The following is a 19350-nucleotide window of genomic DNA, read 5'->3' on the forward strand; positions in this document are numbered from 1 at the left end:
TGGTTTAATTTAAACTAGCTTCGTGTATGTTCATGTGTCTCTTCCAAAAGGACTTTGCCCTCAAAACAGGCCCACTGTTTGTCTGTTTGGGGAACACGGAGGCAAAACTGGCTTCCGCTTTCTCAGAATCCACAGCTTTGTTACAATGAAGAGCACAGACACGTAACCAGGGAGTGAGGAGCTCGAGCCTCAGGCGGTCCTTGAGTTGGGGGTGCAGGCACAGACTCCACCTCTGCATGGAATCCAGCACCTCAGTGTGGGCTCTTCAGCCTTCCCCATTGTGGAGGCCGCACTGGGGTGGGTGAGGACTTCTCAGCCCTTTCAACTGCACCATACTGCCCCAGCGTAGCTTCCAGAGCCCCTCTTAAGAGAGGAAGGTTGTGAAGGCTGTGCTGAGGTGGCAGAGTCCAAATAGGGGAACCCTCTCGCTCTTCCTATTTTCCTTTCTTCCTTCCCAGTCAGACTGTATTGTCCCACTGTGGCGACTGTGCTGGGGCAGCAGCATCCAGGGGTGCAATTTTCTGTAGCTAAGCCCCTGAATTTGCTCAACATCCTTGAAAGGGGAGGTTTCCACAAGTTATTTCTAGGGACTCTACCCAGATCCAGCTTTGTTGCAGCTTTCTCAAAATCATCCTTACAGGCCTAGCAGGGTCACAAAAGCACTGAATTATGTGGGAACATTTTCGGATTATCTCCTCCTGCAACCCACCCAACCCCCCAACCCCCCACAACCCTGAAACACACCATACACAAACATGCGTCAAAATCTTTATTTGATTGAGTGCTCTTTGGCAACAGAAACAAGGAAAAAAGGCTGAGAAACAGTGACAGAATGTTTTGAAAAGATGTTTCTTCCATCTCTCCGCTAAGAACCTTTTGCAGATCAGCCCCCCCAACCTGATGTACCTCTTTATTTTGGCTTTTATCACACCTCCCGAGAATTCTACTTGGGATTGCTTAGAAATAGAAGAGACAGTGAGGGCACATTTTATTTAGTAAAACGTTTACAGCCTGCCTTTTCTCGTGGCTCAAGGCAGCTTACCATCATAGTTGAAACTTCTCCCGCATCTCCAGCAAAAGTCAGGGGTAAATTAGCAAAACCGAAAACAGGACGGCCAGAGCCCCACCAGCCTCAGAAATAGGTTGGATCGATTAGACCAGGGGTAGGGAACCTTTAACACTCAAAGAGCCATTTGGACCCATTTTCCACGGGAAAAGAAAACACTTGGAGCCGCAAATAATTTTTGACATTCAAAATAAAGATAACACTGTATATATTGGGGGTTTTCTACCTTTTACTCCGCTCATTCTGAGAAGTGCATGGATGCGTCCGCCCTGCTGCCTGCAGGGTGGGCAAGGATGGGGCCAGCAGCTCGGCCTCGCCGGCCGCTGGGAAAGCACCCACCCCGCTCGAATGGGGCGGGCGAGAGGGGAAGCCCCCAGCACGGCCCAGCCAGCCGCGGGCCATTGGTGCGCCCGCCCTGCTGCCTGCAGGGCGGGCAAGGATGAAACTGGTGGCTGGGTCTCGCTGGCCGCTGGGAAAGCGCCCACCCCGCTCCAATGGGGTGGGTGAGAAGGGAAGCCCGCGGCACGGCCCAGCCGACCACAGGCAGTTGGTGCGCCCGCCCTGCTGCCTGCAGGGCGGGCAAGGATGGGGCTGGTGGCTCTGCTCGTGGAGCCGCAGTGCAAGGGCAGAAGAGCCGCATGCGGCTCTTGAGCCGCAGGTTCCTTACCCCTGATTTAGACTCAATCATAAGGCAGGACTTGGCTGCCAGGTTTGTTGCTCTTAGAGGAGACATTGGAAAAGGTATTTTTCAAAGTTCCAAAGGATAGGCAGAGTTTATGCAAATCAACAATTATATGGCATTGAAGCTGCAGTTAGCTAGAAAAGGCTTTCCTGTCCCTCTGTTCTGGGCTCCATGGGATGAAGGTGGGACCGGGGGATCCCCCAGAATTCCAGCTCATCTCCAGACTACAAAGATCAGTTCGCCTGGAGAAAATGGACGTTTTGGAGGGTGGACTCTGTGGCAATTTACCCCACCTAGGGCCTAGGCCCCTGACTTCCCCAAGCTCCTTCCTCAAATCTCCAGAAGTTTCCCCACCTAGATCTAGCAACCCTAGCCCCTCCTCGCCTGCTGGTAGCCAGGCTAGACTTGGCAACCCTAGCTGAAGGTCATTATTTTTAAGGGACGGAAGTGGTGTGATGGAAGAAGCATTGCCAGTTGAGCAGACATGGCTGTGTTCTTCTTTGCCTTGTCTCAGTGTTTGTTGGAAGCAGTAGAATCTGCCAGCTGCGATAGATTCGAGCCCAGTAGCACCTTAGAGAACAAGATTTTCAGGGGGGCGGGTTGAGAGTCAGAGGTAGCTATGAAAATCAAAGCTCCCTTCTTCTCAAAAGCTGCTACTCTGAAAATCAGGTTGGTCTCTAAAGTCTCAAATCTAGCTGTTCTACTGCAGATCAAAATGGCTGCCCTCTGAAACTGGCACACGAGACGACAGAGATATTGTTGCTTCGCCAGGGCTCACTCATCCCACCCTCATCCAATGGTCAACTCTTGACAAAACATTCAGGGACAGGCAAGTGGATTTGCAGCTTTCGGCCTAGTAGCAAGAATTGCCGAAAATATCGACTTTCTTCTTTTTGTACAGTGTCTGGAGTTCTGCCTCCAGTTGTCTCAAGGTGAGAATTCTGACTGGAGGTATTACGCCAGGTGGTACATTCCGGTTATTATCTGTAATGGCGCCCCAGGACTTCCTCCTGTTTTTAGTAATCTCACAGCAGGCAGCAGACCAGACATGACTGGGATAATTGACTCGGTTTCCTGAAATGAAGGTATTCCCAGGGACCGCTCCGGTGACCACGTAGATTTTCGTGCAGCGAAACTCTCTCTTTTTCGCTGCCATTGTTGTTGTTTCGTACTCTCTCCATGACCTTTGGTTGGACCGGTTGAACTGCGGCACGATGTTGGTCAAGGTGAAAGTAGCCGCTTTGCTGTCCTCGTTGGGCTGATGGGCCACTGGGTTCAAGTGCCCTCTGTCCACATATCCAGGTGCTGCCGAGTAGTCACGGGACATGGCCTGGCTTGCTAGAATCTCTGACTCTGGAATCCTTGTTAATACCTCATCTTCCATGTTTGGACCATATCGTCTTCCTGCAAGCTGCCAACCAAGAAAAAAGTGTCAATTTCTCTCAGATCAGACACACACACCCGCACTCACACACAGCCTTTCCCTCCACAAAAAACTTCTGCTTCTCGGTCTTAGAATGTCCCTTCCTCTGTCTTGCCTTTTATACTTTTGGCTGATAAACAGGGCTGCCAACCTCCAGATTGGTGGAAGGAAGGGACTTTACACTGTTTCCTGCCTCAACCTATAGAGGAGTTTTTTACTAGATAGCCAGTGACTAGAAAGGGACCTAGGAGTTTGTCATCTTTACTCTATCATGTTGGTACTATCCTTTGATGTAGACTGATACTCTTAGGGACTTCCTCCCTTGCTTTTGCCTTCTTCTCAGAACTCTCCATCTTACTTTCACCAGGCCTAGGGAGAGGATGTGTCTCCTACGCATCCGTCTCCATCCAGCTAGAATAGGATAGTTAGTGAACCTATCTCTCCACCTTTCTATCCAGAATGGAGTTCACTAATAAATACTCTTTTTATTTATTTATTTATTTATTTATTTTATATATTCGGTTTATAGACCGCCCTCCCCCTAAGGGCTCAGATTTTATTAGATTTTATTAGATTAGAAACTACAAACGACTCTGACTTGCTTTTGTGTCTGAAGTTCTCTCTACCAAGCTTAGCCACACGTGGTGTCCAGGTAAGCTCCGCTGTGTTTTAGCCTCTGTGCACTCTGCTCGCTGTGCAAGGGAAACACACACACATGGTGTTGTTTCTCCCAACACAGATGAGGTCTGGAGTGCTTCCAGAATTACAACTGATCACCAGATGAAAAGAGATTCCCCTGGAGAAGATGGCGATTTTAGAAGCTGGATTCTAGGGCACTATTCCCTGCAGATGTCCCTCTCCTTTCCATAACCTGCCCTCCCCAAGCTCCACCCCCAAAATCACCTGATACTTCCATGCCTCCAGGTGAGGAGTTCTCAGGGGCAAGAAAGAACTGCTCCTGACATGGCGCCACCCGCCCCACCACACCCCAGAACACCCCCACCATGCCCCCTCCACAGCCCGGCCACACCCCCGCCGTGGCTCCACCTGGAGTGTCACACCCGCTGGCAGAGGCGTAGCTAGGGAAAATGGAGCTCAGTGCAAAATCTGAGTTTTGCAGGGGGCCCCAGGTATGGACTATGACCAAAGGCCGCCCTCCCCTACTACGACCAAGAACAATTTTTTGCACCATGTCATCTCAAAGTCACAATTACATTATAGAACATGCCCCAACTCACAAATCTGAACACATGCCCCAACTCTCAAATCTGGGCTTCCTAGTTGAAACAACATTGAAAGTGACGCTGTTGGGGTGGGGGAAGGATCCACCCTAAAACAGCATCACTTTTAATGTTGTTTAGACGAGAGAGCCCAGATTCCTCTTTTAAATCCACCTTAAAGGGAGAATCTGGGCTCTGCTGGTGCTACGCCAATGGGAGTTCTCAGAATTATACCTCATCTCCAGACGACCGAGATCAGTTCTCCTGGAACAAATGGCAACTTTGCAGGAGAGGTTCTATAGCAGTGATGGCGAACCTATGGCACGGGTGCCAGAGGTGGCACTCAGAGCCCTCTCTGTGGGCACGTGCAAACAGAGTTGCCCCACCCCCCCCACATATACATTCTAGGCTGACCTGGGCTGCTGGGCTTGATTATTAGCATTAAACCTAAGACCTAGTTTTGGGGAAGCAGTGTAGGTAACCCTGTTAAGTGCTGTTAAACCCCACTGATTTTCATGCGAAGATCCTTTACCTGGGAGTAAGCTCGGTTGCTGGCAATGGGGCTTGCTTCTGAGTAAACCCTCCTAGGGTTGTGATTCACCCATTGGAAGAGTTGCACAGTTGCTTCAAAGCAAAGCCACCAACTACCACAAAGCTTACTCCCAAGCTTACACCTTGGAGCCAACCATTTTTTCTAAACTAAAAGCTCAGTATTCAGGTTAAATTGCCGTGTGGGCACTTTGCGATAAATAAGTGGGTTTTGGGTTGCAATTTGGGCACTCGGTCTCGAAAAGGTTCGCCATCACTGTTCTATAGCAATACACTCAGATGAGTGCCCCCCCTTTCTGAAACCCCACCCTCTCTAGATTCTGCTCCCCAAACCTCCAGTAATTTTCCTAGCTGGTATTTACAATATTACCTATAACAGCCCCTCAAAAACGTCCTTGTATTCTTTTAATCCAGTTCTAAATCTTTTACAGGGATAAATGTTTCATGTCGTGTTTTGGCTTGACAGGTTTATAATCTATGTCATGCATTTAAAGAGGAGGACTTTTTTCACACAAAGCATTTAAAATGTTAGCCAAACGTTTTGGAAACGTTTTGAAAAGAATCGTTTTTGTGGGATTTACTAGGGTGTTGTGGATTTTCCGGATTGTGGGATTTGTCCACAGACCCCATAAAAAATAAAGCATTTAGGTTGAAAACACTTCTTTTTAAAAGAAATACATAGATGCTTCTTCAAAGCTATACTGATTTGAAATCTGCCAAGTCTTGGCTTGTTCCGCACATGCAAAATAATGCACTTTCAAACTGCTTTCAGTGCTCTTTGAAGCCGTGCGGAATAGCAAAATCCACTTGCAAACAGTTATGAAAGTGGTTTGAAAATGCATTATTTTGCGTGTTTGGAAGGGGCCCTTGCCATTGTGACGTCATATCTACATAGCATCAAATTTACTTCACACAAACATGTTAAAAAAGAAAAATGGCATGTTGGTTTAATTGGTAGGAAAAAAACTGTTTATTAGTGCACAGCAATGACGTAAATGGTGGTCAGCCACAATGCCAGATCGGAAGACATCTACAGAAAACTTCAGCAAATGGCAGATGGCCAGAGAACCTTTTCTGAAGCGGCAGAAAATGGCGGGTGGTAGAGAAACGAAAGTAAGAACTTGAAAAATGGGCAGGAGAAATAAAACATTTCCTGATCTTTGCATAGCAAGCAGGAAACATTTTTTGGGGGAAGGGTCGCTAGTTTACCATATCCAAATAAACGATTCGAGGCAGAAATAAAACATTTCCAAAACATTTGGGCTGAAAGCTGTGCGGAAATCCTGGAGGAAATGTCTTATTTTCCGGCCTCAAAACACTTTATGTGTGATGTGTGGAAACGGCTGTGGGTGTATCAGTGTTTTAGCAGACAAAAAAATTGAATGCTTTAACCCTTTTATTCATTCAACTCTTCCCATGGTGCCAGGACACGGTCTCGCATTGCTACCCACAGCCCAGCATTATGGTCCACTGGAGACCAAGCGCCAAATGCTATGAACTTCAAGTTCTTTCCCTCCCACACACATTCGTCAGAATGGAAGGCACTGTCAGATGTAGGTGACTGGAGGTGACTGTTGCGTAGATCACTGTGGGACAAGTACAGGGCTGGGCAGGACAAGTACAGGGCCAGCTGCTTCGCCTGGCAAAGAAGATAAAAAGCCAATTTGGCTGTCTGTGCGACTTGGGCCTCCAGGGATAAGGACAGTGGTGGGATCCAAAAATTTTAGTAACAGGTTCCCAGGGATTCAAACTGTGGCGTAGCGCCAATGGGGCTGGGCGTGGCACAACGGGGGGTGGCCGGGCATTCCGGGGGCAGGGAATTCCGGGGGCGGGGCATTCCTGGGCAGGGCTGTGGCAAGGACACAGTTGCTGCGCCGGTCCTTGGGCGGGAAACAAATGCAGGCACAGGCTGCCACGCACGCCGGTGCACCTCCTGCTAGACTGCTTCAAGTTCTGCACGCTACTGCTGAGAGGAGGGGCGTAACTAAGGCAAAAATCACGTGGCAAAATCCCCAATTAGTAACCCCCTCTCAGCACACACAAATAATTAGTAACCTACTCTCGGGAACCTGTGAGAACCTGCTGGATCCCACCTCTGGATAAGGAGGCATCCGAGGTCACATCCAGACTCCAGGCTGCAGGTGACAATGCCAACGCCATCCCACCCAATTCCATCTGTCAACACCCTCCCTAACCCGGCCACAGGACCTCCATCCACAATGTATTGAGTTTTAGCCTGCTTCTGGTCTGTTATGCTCTTTGTGGTGAATTTATGTTCATGTTGGGGAAGAGTTTTCCTTATGGACATCTTTTTCCTGTCACCACACACACCTCGTAGTAAATGGGAGACCAGTAAAAGCGAAGCGGCCCAACAGCCATAGGTCTTGCTTCAGATATGCCGGCATTCTCCCGTCCACACACTTCCCCCAGACCTCCGGGGGATCGAGAGAAGGCCTTTTTTTCTTTCTAATTTCAATCACTTCATTCCATCAGTGCGTAAAAGCAACAATGGAATGAAAAACTGATTTAAATATTTTTTTTAAGAGGCAGAAGAACACGGCAACCCCGGTGACCTGGAAGAAGAGGCAGGCGAACCTGTGTTAGGATTTGCAAGTGTCTGTCACAATCCTGACAACAAGGGGTTAACTGTGTGCATGTTAATTAGCTAGTGAGGTCAGTGTCTTGCTATCTATTCATTGATTAGTCATTGGACAGTTAATAACATTGCTTATGTGAGGCAGAGCACGTAGGTCAGAGGTTATAAAGTTAACTATCCTTTGTCTCACACAGACTCACACGAGGTTTTTCCTTTCTACCTGTAAGATGGATTCACCTTAAGAGGTGAAAGGCCTAGGCCACATGTGGGCTCACATGTGCCTAAGTTCTGTGCCTAAGTTTGTACTAGAATAGTAAGGATTTGTTATGTTTATTCCATGTATACCCTACCTTGATTTAGTTAAGTAAAGTTTCTTTTTTATAATCACAGCAAAAGTCCCCTGGTCTTTCCTCTCACTCTGCTTATTACCCAAATAGGGAAACAATTCCCCAACAACCTGGAAGAAGAGGTGGGTGAACCTGGAAGAAGAGGTGGGTGAATGTGGCTTCTGAAGTCGAGGACCTTCCCCACATGGAGCAGGAAAAATGTGAGAAAAATGTGAGAAAGATGCAGAGCAAGCAGGCGCAGGGCAGGCAGGGTATGCATGACCAGCCTATGATGTTATCCTTAAGGAACATTGTTTGGAGAACAGCACTTAGGGCAGTGATGGCGAACCTTTCCGAGGCCGAGCGCCCAAACTGCAACCCAAAACCCACTTGTTTATCGCAAAGTGCCAACACGGCCATTTAACCTGAATACTGAGGTTTTAGTTAAGAAAAAAAGGTTGGCTCCGAGGCGTGCGTTACACGGGAGTAAGCTTGGTGGTAGTCGGTGGCTTTGCTTTGAAGCAACTGTGCAACTCTTCCAACGGGTGAATCACGACCCTAGGAGGGTTTACTCAGAAGCAAGCCCCATTGCCAGCAACTGAGCTTACTCCCAGGTAAAGGATCGTGCTTAAGTTCTTCACATGAAAATCAGTGGGGCTTAACAGCGCTTAACAGGGTCACCTACACTGCTTCCCCAAAACTAAGTCTTAGGTTTAATGCTAATAATCAAGCCCAACGGCCCAGGCCAGCCTAGATGTGTAGGGAAGGGGGGCACTGTGTTTGTGCATGCCAGCAGAGAGGGCTCTGAGTGCCACCTCTGGCATCCGTGCCATAGGTTCGCCACCACTGACTTAGGGTGTGGGAAAAGCACAGGTGTTAGCTGAGCTCAGGTGCCACAGGGTTTGGTAACTCCTCCCCATCTTCTCCAAAGTACAACAAACAAGTATAAAAACTCCAAAGTACAAGAACAAAAAGGGGGCCTTGAAAAAGGAAACATCTATTCAGCCGTGAATGCCAGGAGTCCTGATGGCAGAGCTTTAATCCGAAAGAGCAAGCCCAAAATGTGATCAAATTCTAGAAGAGGCCTGATGTTCTTGGATCAAGCAATTGACAGTCCTCTTACCTGAGGCTCAATCATCCAATTTCCAGATCTTTGTCCTGGCTGAGGATCGTAAACATAAGCAGAGTATATCGGGATGCGCTTAGTCTTGTCGTACATGGTGGCAAAGAAGTACTTGTTCTTGTACTTCTGGCAGATCCTGGCTGGGTTAAATGGCTTCAGACCATCGTTTGGGAACTTCTTCTTGAAGAAGAACTGACTGCATTTATTAAAACTGGACACCAGCTCGCTGTCCCCAGGCAGGAAAAATGATGCAGACACGAGGAAGAGGAACGGCAGCAACATTGTTCACCTGTTCGGGAGAAGAGAAACAAAAGGCTGATGGCTAGGAATGCCAACTGTGGATTTGGCAAGGCCTGGAGACTTGGGGAGGGGAGGGTGGATCATGGGGAGAATGAGGCTTGAGGAGGGGAAAGGACCTCAGTGTGGTACAATACCACACAGTCCACCGCCTAAAGCATCCACTTCTTCAGTGGTACTGCCTGGTCTCTGTTGTTTAGAGATCTGCTGTGAGAGCAGGGGATCTCCAGGCCCCACAGGGAGGTTGGCAACCCTCCTGATGTGGACGGAAAACTTGGAGGGGATCCCAGAGAAGACTCAGACACATAAACCCAAGTTGACTGTGAGCCCTTCAATAACAGCAACAACCAATACTACAACTACAGAGGTTGAAAAAATAAACGTGGATTATTCATGTAGTGATACCTGGGGGCAGCAGGGTTGAAGAAAACAGAAGATGACAAAATACCAAGATGGAAGTCAAGAGATTATGACATAAACCAGCAGTTGGGATCCCAGTGATTATCAGCACACTGAGTGCCGGACTAAAAACCCTTAAATGGCACTTGAATCTCTACCTATTCATAAAATCTCCATCTATCAATTACAAAAGGCCACATTGCTTGATCCACACACATACTGCACCAATATATTAAAACATCCTAAGTTCTTCGGAAGAATCCAGTGCTTATGAAGGCCAAAACTGGCTGAAGATCAGGTGGCTGTGATGATGATGATTATTATTATTATTATTATTGTTGTTGTTGTTGTTGTTGTAGTAGTAGTAGATTTCACAGCTGCCAGATCTTTAGCTGGTTGTTGGCCTTCATTACAATTCGAGCCTCACCCAGAGGCCTAGGAAGTTGTAATGTATCGGTGTAGTATTCGTGCGGATCCCAGCAGGGCTGCCTTCTGAATTTGACAGATGTTAATTTTGTCAATTCGAAGATGTTTCAAGTATAATAATAATAATAATAATAATAATAATAATAATAATAATAATAATAATAATAATAATAATAATAATAATGACCATCATCAACATAGCAATACTGGTGACAGTAGGGTCGATGAGAAAGAACATGAGAATACCACAATTTGAAAATTGAGATTCTGGTGGCTATGGCACAGACCAGCAGAGGTCGTCCCAGCGGTAATCAGCACCTTGGGCACCATTGCAAAAACACTAGGATGGCACTTGAAACATCTTCGACAACACATCTGTCAGATTCACAAGGCAGCCCTGCTGGGATCCGCACGAATACTATGCCGATAAATTACAACATCCTAGGCCTCTTGGTGAGGCTTCAATTGTAATGAAAGCCGAACAAAAAGTTCAAGAACTGGCAGCTGTTATATCAACAACAATAATGATAAAGAGTTTGGATTTATACCCTTATTTTCCTGTAAAGAGACTCAAGGAGGCTTACAAACTCCATTCTGCACAGTCAAATCCAGCTGCAATGTGGATTGAAAGTGGATTGAAAGTGCATTATTCTGCATGTGTGGAAGGGGCCTTAGATACCTTTACTATAAAGTAGGAAGTTAGCATCTGTATGATAGATGGATAGCCTGTGCTGGCTATCAGCCCGACTTTGCCTCTCCCCTTCAACCCTATGCATAACTGGTCAAAAGAGGAAGCTCTTTTGCTTCCTGACCTGGGCCCCTTCCGCACATGCAGAATAATACACTTTCAATCCACTTTCAATGCACTTTGAAACTGGCAGTGGCGTATCTGCCTAGGGACAAGGGGTACCCCTTGTCCCCGGGCGCCACTGTTCTAGTCACGTGGGGGGCGCAAAATCGGCCTCCCACGTGACCAGGAAGTCCTGCTGTCTCATCGTTTTCACGTGCCTTGACCCCATCCGAGGCATGCAAAAATGACGAGGCAGCAGGACTTTCTGCTGCCTCCAGGCGCCCTGAACCCCACCCTGGACTCTCCCCACCCCCCCCGCTGGCTGGGCTCCCAGCTGGCAGCCTGCAGTCTGGGCTCCCAGCCGGCAGGGGGAGTCTGTTGGGGGGGAATTGGGCACCCTAGCCCTTGCCCATGTCCATGATGACATGGGCGGGTTCTAGGACAGTGGGGGTGGAGCCTGGGGCATCAGGGGCGGAGTTAGGGTGGTGGGGGCAGAGGTGGGCGGCAGAGCCTGGGGGGGCGTCCTGGAGACAATTTGTCTCCGGGCGCCATTTACCCCTGGTACGCTTCTGGAAACTGGATTTTACTGTGTGGAATAGCAAAATCCACTTGCAAACAATTGTGAAAGTGGACTGAATGTGCATTATTCTGCATGTGCGGAAGGGGCCCTGGTGCCCTGGGCTCAGAATCAGTTAGCCAGGAGTCCTCTGATGAGGATGACCCCATTGTGCTGGAGCCCCAGTCAACGGAACCTCAAGCACAGCCAGAAGTCTCACAGAACGCAGACAGAGCTGGGCCAAGTTAAGAGTCTGGAGCCAGAGTGATTGCAGAGTCACTGAGGGCCAGCCTAGCAGTCCACTTACCTCACCTGAGTCTGTAAGGCTGCTGAGGATTCACACCCGGCAGGAACTGCACTCAAAAGGGCGCAGTGCACGCTTGGAAGCCTTGAGGCAGCCCAGAGAACGCTGTGAGTCAGGATCAAGACTGAGCCACAGCACAGGCTTATAAGGGATTGCTTTAGGAAGTGAAAGTTGCAAGAGCAATGTTGAAAGCCTGACAGCTTTCTGCCACACCCACTTGCAGACTGATTCCTTGGAACTCTGACTCGGACCAGACTGCCTGATCTCGCTTGGACCTTTGACTGCCTGACCTGACCTCTCTTGAACCCTTGACTGTCTGGACTCAGAGTAAAACTGCTCTCTCCCTCTCTTGCATCTGTGCCTGCTATCAGCTGGAACCTGACTCCCCGTGAGCCTGGCAGGCCAAGACACCTGGATTGGTAACCCCGCCCTATATCTTTTCCAAACACCATTCAATATGTTATTTTCTTAAGACTCTGTATGAATGAATCATTCTAAGATGATTGTAGTACCTTTTATTATTTTCCTGATAGTCAGTAAAAACTCTCTGTATTGTCAAAACTATTCTCAACATTCAAAGGTCTAAACTCCTATAGAAAGATCCTGGTATACGTGGGTGGAGAGATCTTGCTGTTACCCACTTCTTGCAGGATTTAAAATCCCCCACAATAATTTATTTGGTTGCAGGCCACTCATTTGGGTAACATCCATGGGTTTATTTCCTTCTGCCAGCTGGCTTCCTGTGGAGTCTTGGGGATAGAATCCAAAAGATCTTGAATGGAGCAGAAAACAATATGGAGCTTCACAGTGGTGGGATCCAAAAATTTTAGTAACAGGTTTCCATGGTGGTGGGATTCAAACTGTGGCGTAGTGCCAATGGGGCTGGGCGGGGCACGACGGGGGTGTGGCTGGGCATTCCGGGGGCAGAGCATTCCTGGGTGGGGCTGTGGCAAGGACGCAGCCACTGCACCGGTCCTTAGGTGGGAAACGAATGCACGCAGGCGCAGGCTGCCACGCACGCCGGTGCACCTTCTGCTAGACTGCTTCAAGCTCTGCGTGCTAGTGCTGAGAGGAGGGGCGTAACTAAGGCAAAAATCACGTGGCAAAATCGCCAATTAGTAACCCACTCTCGGCACACACAAATAATTAGTAACCTACTCTTGGGAACCTGTGAGAACCTGCTGGATCCCACCTCTGGAGATTCGGGTTACTCCATACCAGCTGTCTGATGAGCAAAGCACCAATCTCAGCCTTTGCGGGTGTGGCTGAATCGTGCGGTTCCTCAAGTGCTTCATGGTTTACAATCAAGAATGGGGCTGAAACTGTGCAACTCAGAGGTTGCGGGTGAGAAACAGGAAGATCCCCTTTGCAGAGGCTGGTGTGAGAGAGGAACTGAGAATCTCAGATCACAAGAAATATAAGCATCGTCATTCTAAACACAGACAAAACTTTCTCTTAAAGTCTCTTTCCCGTGAAGTGTCTGCGAAGGTCAACAAAAGAGTATTGGCTGTGAGATCCAAACCAGCCTTTTGACTTCATAGGAGTTAAAAAGATCTAACTAGGATTGCACCATGAGCAGACTTCTGAGAGATGCTCCTAGTGAGTAATAACATGCCACATAAAGAGGGGGAAACATTGAAGAAGTAATTGGGGGAGATTTCAGCCCAGATTTGCTCACAAACGGAACATTTGGTGCCAGGGGGAAGGAGTTCCTGTTTCGGACCCAGGTCTGAATCCCCATTCAGCAACAAGGCTTACTGGCTGGCCTGGGGCAATCCCCTCTTGTCCTAAATTTTAATCTGTCTCAGAAAAAGATGTTAGTAGGGCTGTATATTCCTCTGCCACATAACTCAACATGCTGGACCTTCTTTGTTGTAGAATGCTCCTCCTGGGTCCTAGTGCCTACCTAGCCCTGCTTCTCCCTACCCATTCATTTGCAAGAGCAGCAGACTGTATGCGGGCTGTAAGCCTCCCTTACCTGGATCCATTGATGCACAAAATAACGGTTTTGACAAAGGCAGCGCATAAAATGAATGGAAATTCTCATATTTCAGGAACAGACAATTTTCTCGATCACCGCACCTCAACTGACCACACTAACATCCTTTCCTGAGACACTGTGCTTTACTGAGTTGTTGTTAAAGGGGAGAAGGGGAGAACCATGTAAACATCTCTTCAATGTTATGTATGTGAATCATGTTAGCTTTTGTGCCTTGCTCTTTGACAGTTCTACCTTGAGCTCTATTTTAGTAATTATATCATCTGTTACGAGTGCATCACCATGTATCTGTTTTCAGCCCACTTTTCCTCTAAGGAGTTCAGGGTGGCATACATAGCTGCACCCCCCTCCTATTTGGCAGTCACGAGATCCCTGCAAGGTTGGTTGGGGCGACAGTGGCTGCCCCTACGTTACCTGATTCCTTCAGAGCTGAGTGAGGATTGAATTGTGGCCTCCCGGGTTCTGGTTTGACAATTATAACTTCTGCTTACTTTATTTTAATTGATTTTATCAATCTTAAATGCTGTCCTTCCCCTGGCAAGCTCAGAGTGTTGCCAGATTGACCCATGGTGGGTGGGTTGATGGGTGGGACTCTGTTTTAAGACAGTGATACCTCTACCCATCTCTGCTAACCCCTGGGATGCCTAGCAATGAAGTGCCAAAATGGAGAGCCCATTCTTCGCATTGGCTCAGTGTGCCCACAAGAACACACAGAAAGTAAAAACTTGTCTAGTCCTCTCCAAATCAGCGTTGCATAATGCCTTTCTGACACCCTTCCTGAAGGGTATGAATGAACAATATACCCCTTCCCTGGAAAACGTCCCCATCTCCAGCCCTGGACCATGCATCCCGTGAAGACAAAGGACTTGTTACTGTGTTTTCCCCAAGTGTTTATGCTGGAAAATTGTATTAGCCCAGTGCTTCTTCCTCTGACTAATACCTCTCCAATGACCACTCATTTGCATTGTCATTGTTCTATAGCTGTAATTTCATCAGCTACCTTCCCCTTTCAGACACTCCCATGCTTGGACCATCAAGCTAATATCTCAACCCATTAGATTAACAACCCTACCAATAAGGTTGATATCTGCCTCTTGTCTTTCTCCAGAAAGCCAGGACTCCCCTTTGTCCAGGGGGATTAAGGACCACTTTGCATAACCCTGAGGTCCCTTTTTCCCTATAAGCAGCCCCTTCTCCCAGTAGCCCCTGTTCAATATCTCTGGATACCTCTCTACTTCTGATATTGTTCCACAAAACATTGTTCTTCTACCAAAGGTAAGGGTGGGTCACTCAGCTCTGCGCATTGGACCATTCTGCTGCAAGAACAGGTGACCCTAACCTTACTCCCCAATTCCCTCGTCTATTCCAGATCTATCCCCTCACAACTGTTAATATCTAAGGACTGTGTGTGCATTCTGCTGTTTTGATTATTGTGTGCTTGTTCATTCCCATTATCCCTTAATAAAATTGATAAACTTTATACACTGTACTATGGATTTTCTTGCAAAAGCTGATTTCTGTAGACATAAGCAACCAAGATACTAAACTTGCCCAACCTTTTGTAGAGCCTAGATCAGTGATGGCGAACCTTCTCGAGACCGAGTGCCCAAATTGCAACCCAAAACCCACTTATTTATCGCAAAGTGATAACACGGTAATTTAACCTGAATGCTGAGGTTTTAGTTTAGAAAAAGTGGTTGGCTCCAAGACATGCGTTACTTGGGAGTAAGCCTGGTGGTAGTCAGTGGCTTTGCTTTGAAGCAACCGTGCAACTCTTCCAATGGGTGAATCATGACCCTAGGAGGGTTTACTCAGAAGCAAGCCCCATTGCCAGCAACTAAGCTTACTCCCAGGTAAAGGATTGCGCTTTAGTTCTTTGCATGAATATCAGTGGGGTTTAACAGCGCTTAACAGGGTTACCTACACTGCTTCCCCAAAACTAGGTCTTAGGTTTAATGCTAATAATCGAGCCCAGCAGCCCCGGCCAGCCTAGATATGTGGGGGGGGGGGCACTTTGTTTGCACTGGACCAAAGGGCTCTGAGTGCCACCTCTGGCACTTGTGCCAGAGGTTCGCCACCACTGGCCTAGATTCTACTCTCTCTAATTCCTCACTCTAAGAGGGACAGACTCCCACCACTTCAAATGACAAGAGAGGCTCCCGACAGACTAACCAAATATTAAAACAATTTTAAAAATTTAAAACCATTTAAAACACATTCTACTTCTGATAACACCTATATATAACAATAGTTACATAACAGGGGGGAAGAAAATGAGGGGGGATGGAGGAGAGGCCAATCTGTTGGAAAACTGTAGTTGCCTCAACCATGTGCCTGATGGAACAACTCAATTTTACACGCCATGCAGAAGAACTGTGTCAGATCTCCCTGGCCCTGGGTCTAGCTACACAGAGCATTTCACCAGTTTGGGACCAGTACCGAAATAGCCCTGGCCCTGGTTGAGGGCAGCTGGAAACCTTTCTGGTAGGGATCACCAGCAGATTTTCATTCACTGATCATAGCAGTCTTCAGGGGATGTACTGGGAGAGACAGTCCTGTAGGTATGCTGGTCCCAGACTAATTAGGATTTTGAAGGTAAATACTAGAACCTTGACACTTCTAAAGGGTCTCTTGCACCTTCTAAATGGTCTCCACCTCATTTTGCTTCCTTGATGGCAAAACATATCTTGTAAAAGTCTCTGTTTTGCTTGGGGCACGCTGTTCTTCAGATCCATCACAGCATTAGAAAAAGGCTACAGACAGAGAAAAGTTATGGGCAACCCAATGCATAGCTCTGAGACGGGCAGGGACGTTGTTGCTCCAGTGCTGCCTTGCCGGGGGATAGCATCCCACTATCCTATCTCAATGTGTGGGGAGGATACCCCACTGATGGAGAAGTACATTGGAAGCTTTTGGACTAGTGACAGGAACTGTGGAAAACATCAACTTTCTCCTTGTACCAAATCATAAGTTATAAGTAAGACCAGTTTCTTAATTCAGCTCAGAGACTTTATTGATTAAAGTTTTCTGTTTGCCACTGATATTTACGCTGCATCCATCTTGTTGCGTTGCTCTGTGTGGTAGAGTGTGTGAGTTACAGAAACTTTGATATCAAGTTCTCATTGCAAGTTCTGTTCCTGAATTAGTTCCACAGAATCCCCACCCAAAGAAGTCAGAGGGACACTTGCCAGAGATTTTGGGGAAGTCTAGATAATGATGACCTGGTTAGTGGAATCAGTGTGTCAAATGTAAATCTGACCTAGGTCATCTATCTCTATATATAAAATTTGAGCACGACATGCACGCACCAGCGGTGAGCAGGGAGGACTCAGCTGGCGGGCCTGGGGCCTGTGCTCCAGGTGGCTGCTGGCCGAGGGGGGGGGGGCGCAGAGGAGGCAGAGATGCTAGAGAGGCACAGAGCAGTATGCGTGGGGCTTGCTGGAGGCTAGAGCAGGCTAGCCCCTGCTCGAGCAGGTGGGGCAGAGGAGGAGGGAGCCAACCATTTTTTCTAAACTAAAACCTCAGCATTCAGGTTAAATTGCCAGGTTGGCACTTTGCGATAAATAAGTGGGGTTTGGGTTGCAATTTGGGCACTCGGTCTCAAAAAGGTTCGCCATGACTGCAGTACGGCAATGTCTTTTAAAACATTTTTCTCTTCCTGCTGCTTGGAGTGGCGAGAGGAGAATGGAAACTCTGGGCGTCTGATCCCCTGCCCCCAAAAGGGGAATGGGAAAGACTGTGGTGAGCTGGTGCAACGGCCCCATTTGAGGCAAGAGGAGGCAGCTCCTCCTCTGAACCAACTTAAGTTGCTGCTGGGCTTAACCTATCCAACCGTTGGCTCCTTAAATATCTTTTGCAGCAGGGCCCTCTTTTTAACCTGAAATGGTCCTGCAGGCTCCTGGATAAACTAATGGGAATTGTTTCCTTGTGTTCCCTGGTGCCGGGAACACCAGCCCCATAAATAAACAAAGCCAATTTCAGGTTCACGCATGCATCGTCAAGTCTGGGGATGGCATGAGGAAGTTAAATGGCTGCACTGATAACCCCAAATTCGGGTTAACAAGCAAAAATAACAGAAACGATGGGTTCTTTATTAACAGACAAACAATTGGAGTCTTTGTAACTTGTTATGTGCACAAGAAGAAGAGTTGGATTTATATCCCCCTTTCTCTCCTATAAAAGACTCAAAGGAGCATACAAACTCCTTTCCCTTCCCCCCCTCACAACAAACACCCTGTGAGGTAGGTGGGGCTGAGAGAGAAGAACTGTGACTAGCCCAAGGTCACCCAGCTGGCGTGTGTTGGAGTGAACAGGCTAATCTGAATTCCCTAGATAAGCTTCCACAGCTCAAGCGGCAGAGCGGGGAATCAAACCTGGTTCCTCCAGATTGGAGTACACCTGCTCTTAACCACTATGCCCTTCCTGCTCCTTGTCTTGCTCTGTCTCTGTCTGTCTTACTCTGTCTTGCTTACAAGACAGAGTAAGCAAATATCAAAACCCGATAGGGACAAAATAACCAACCTGATCTTCCTGGTCTGTCCTAATACATCCCTCCAATCTCACCCCTTGCCAGCCAGAGACTCCCCCCAACCCCCCTCCCCAACTCCTTCACTTTGTCCACCATTAAAAACTGAAGTCCAGCCACCCTTCACTGTGACTAGTGGAGAGCCTTCAGTGGAAGGATCCTGAGGAACACCCTTCGTTATCACCACGCTGGTGGGTGCCAATGCTAATCAATATAAACAGCAGGTTTTTATAGGTCAAAAAAAGGGGAGGGATTTTGCTTTGAAAATAAATCACAGGGAGCTCTAGGAATCACCAGAAACTCTATGGCACAGGTGTCAAACTCGCAGCCCTCCAAATGTTATGGACTACAGCTCCCGTCATCCCCTGCCAGCATGATGCTGGCAGGGGATGATGGGAACTGTAATCCATAACATCTGGAGGGCTGCGAGTTTGACACCTATGCTCTATGGTGTTGCCATAAAGTTTCTAGCAATTCTTAGAGCTATCCTATGTCGCATCCAAGATTTGACCGGAAGTGACATAGTGGCTCAAACGACAATGCCTTTTAAACCATTTTTCTCCTGCTGCTGATCAGAGTAGCAAGGGGAGCACAGGAGCCATGGGGAGCTGATCCCCTGTTTCCAACAGAGGAATGGGAAACCTTCTAGACCACAAAGGTCTCCCCACCCCGTAAATACCTACAAAATCAAACAGGACCATTCTCCTGCCCAATATCAGGAGCCAGAAATAAGCCAAGGCAAAGGCAGGACTGGGTGCTGCGGCTGGGTTACTCTCAAAAGCAGAAACAGTAAAGATCAGCAATCAACAGCATTGATTCCCAGTCCGTGGGTTGGGAAGGCCTGGGGGGCTTGCAAAGTTGTGGCAAGAGGTCCTTGAATCTATTGTCGAAGGCTTTCATGGCCGGAATCACTTGGGTGCTGTGTGGTTTCCAGGCTGTATGGCCGTGTTCTAGCAGCATTCTCTCCTGACGTTTCGCCTGCATCTGTGGCTGGCATCTTCAGAGGATCTGATGTTGGGAAAGCAAGTGGAGTATATATATCTGTTGGAGTCTCCAGGGTGGGTGAAGA

At 47.8% G+C, this 19350-nt stretch overlaps 1 protein-coding gene and 1 long non-coding RNA gene across 3 annotated transcripts; both read right to left on the reverse strand.

Moving 5' to 3' along the window:
* Positions 1–756: 756 nt before the first annotated feature.
* Positions 757–18636, reverse strand: LOC125435078. The gene is made up of 2 exons (XR_007244854.1): positions 18593–18636; positions 757–1068 (listed from the first exon to the last, which is right to left on the reverse strand). It is a non-coding gene; the product is annotated as an uncharacterized LOC125435078 (long non-coding RNA).
* On the reverse strand, positions 2253–11859 carry LOC125435077 (endonuclease domain-containing 1 protein-like). 2 transcript variants are annotated; one of them, XM_048501113.1, is made up of 3 exons: positions 11766–11859; positions 8986–9274; positions 2253–3159 (listed from the first exon to the last, which is right to left on the reverse strand). In XM_048501113.1, exons 2-3 carry the CDS (start codon positions 9265–9267, stop codon positions 2602–2604), a joined length of 840 nt encoding a protein of 279 aa, XP_048357070.1. In that variant the 5' UTR covers positions 9268–9274; positions 11766–11859; the 3' UTR covers positions 2253–2601. The 2 variants fall into 2 exon arrangements, with proteins under 2 accessions (XP_048357070.1, XP_048357071.1); XM_048501114.1 differs by having other exon boundaries at positions 11761–11845.
* Positions 18637–19350: the final 714 nt, after the last annotated feature.

Source organism: Sphaerodactylus townsendi, linkage group LG06, assembly GCF_021028975.2.
Source record: "Sphaerodactylus townsendi isolate TG3544 linkage group LG06, MPM_Stown_v2.3, whole genome shotgun sequence".
Lineage (NCBI taxonomy): Eukaryota > Metazoa > Chordata > Lepidosauria > Squamata > Sphaerodactylidae > Sphaerodactylus > Sphaerodactylus townsendi.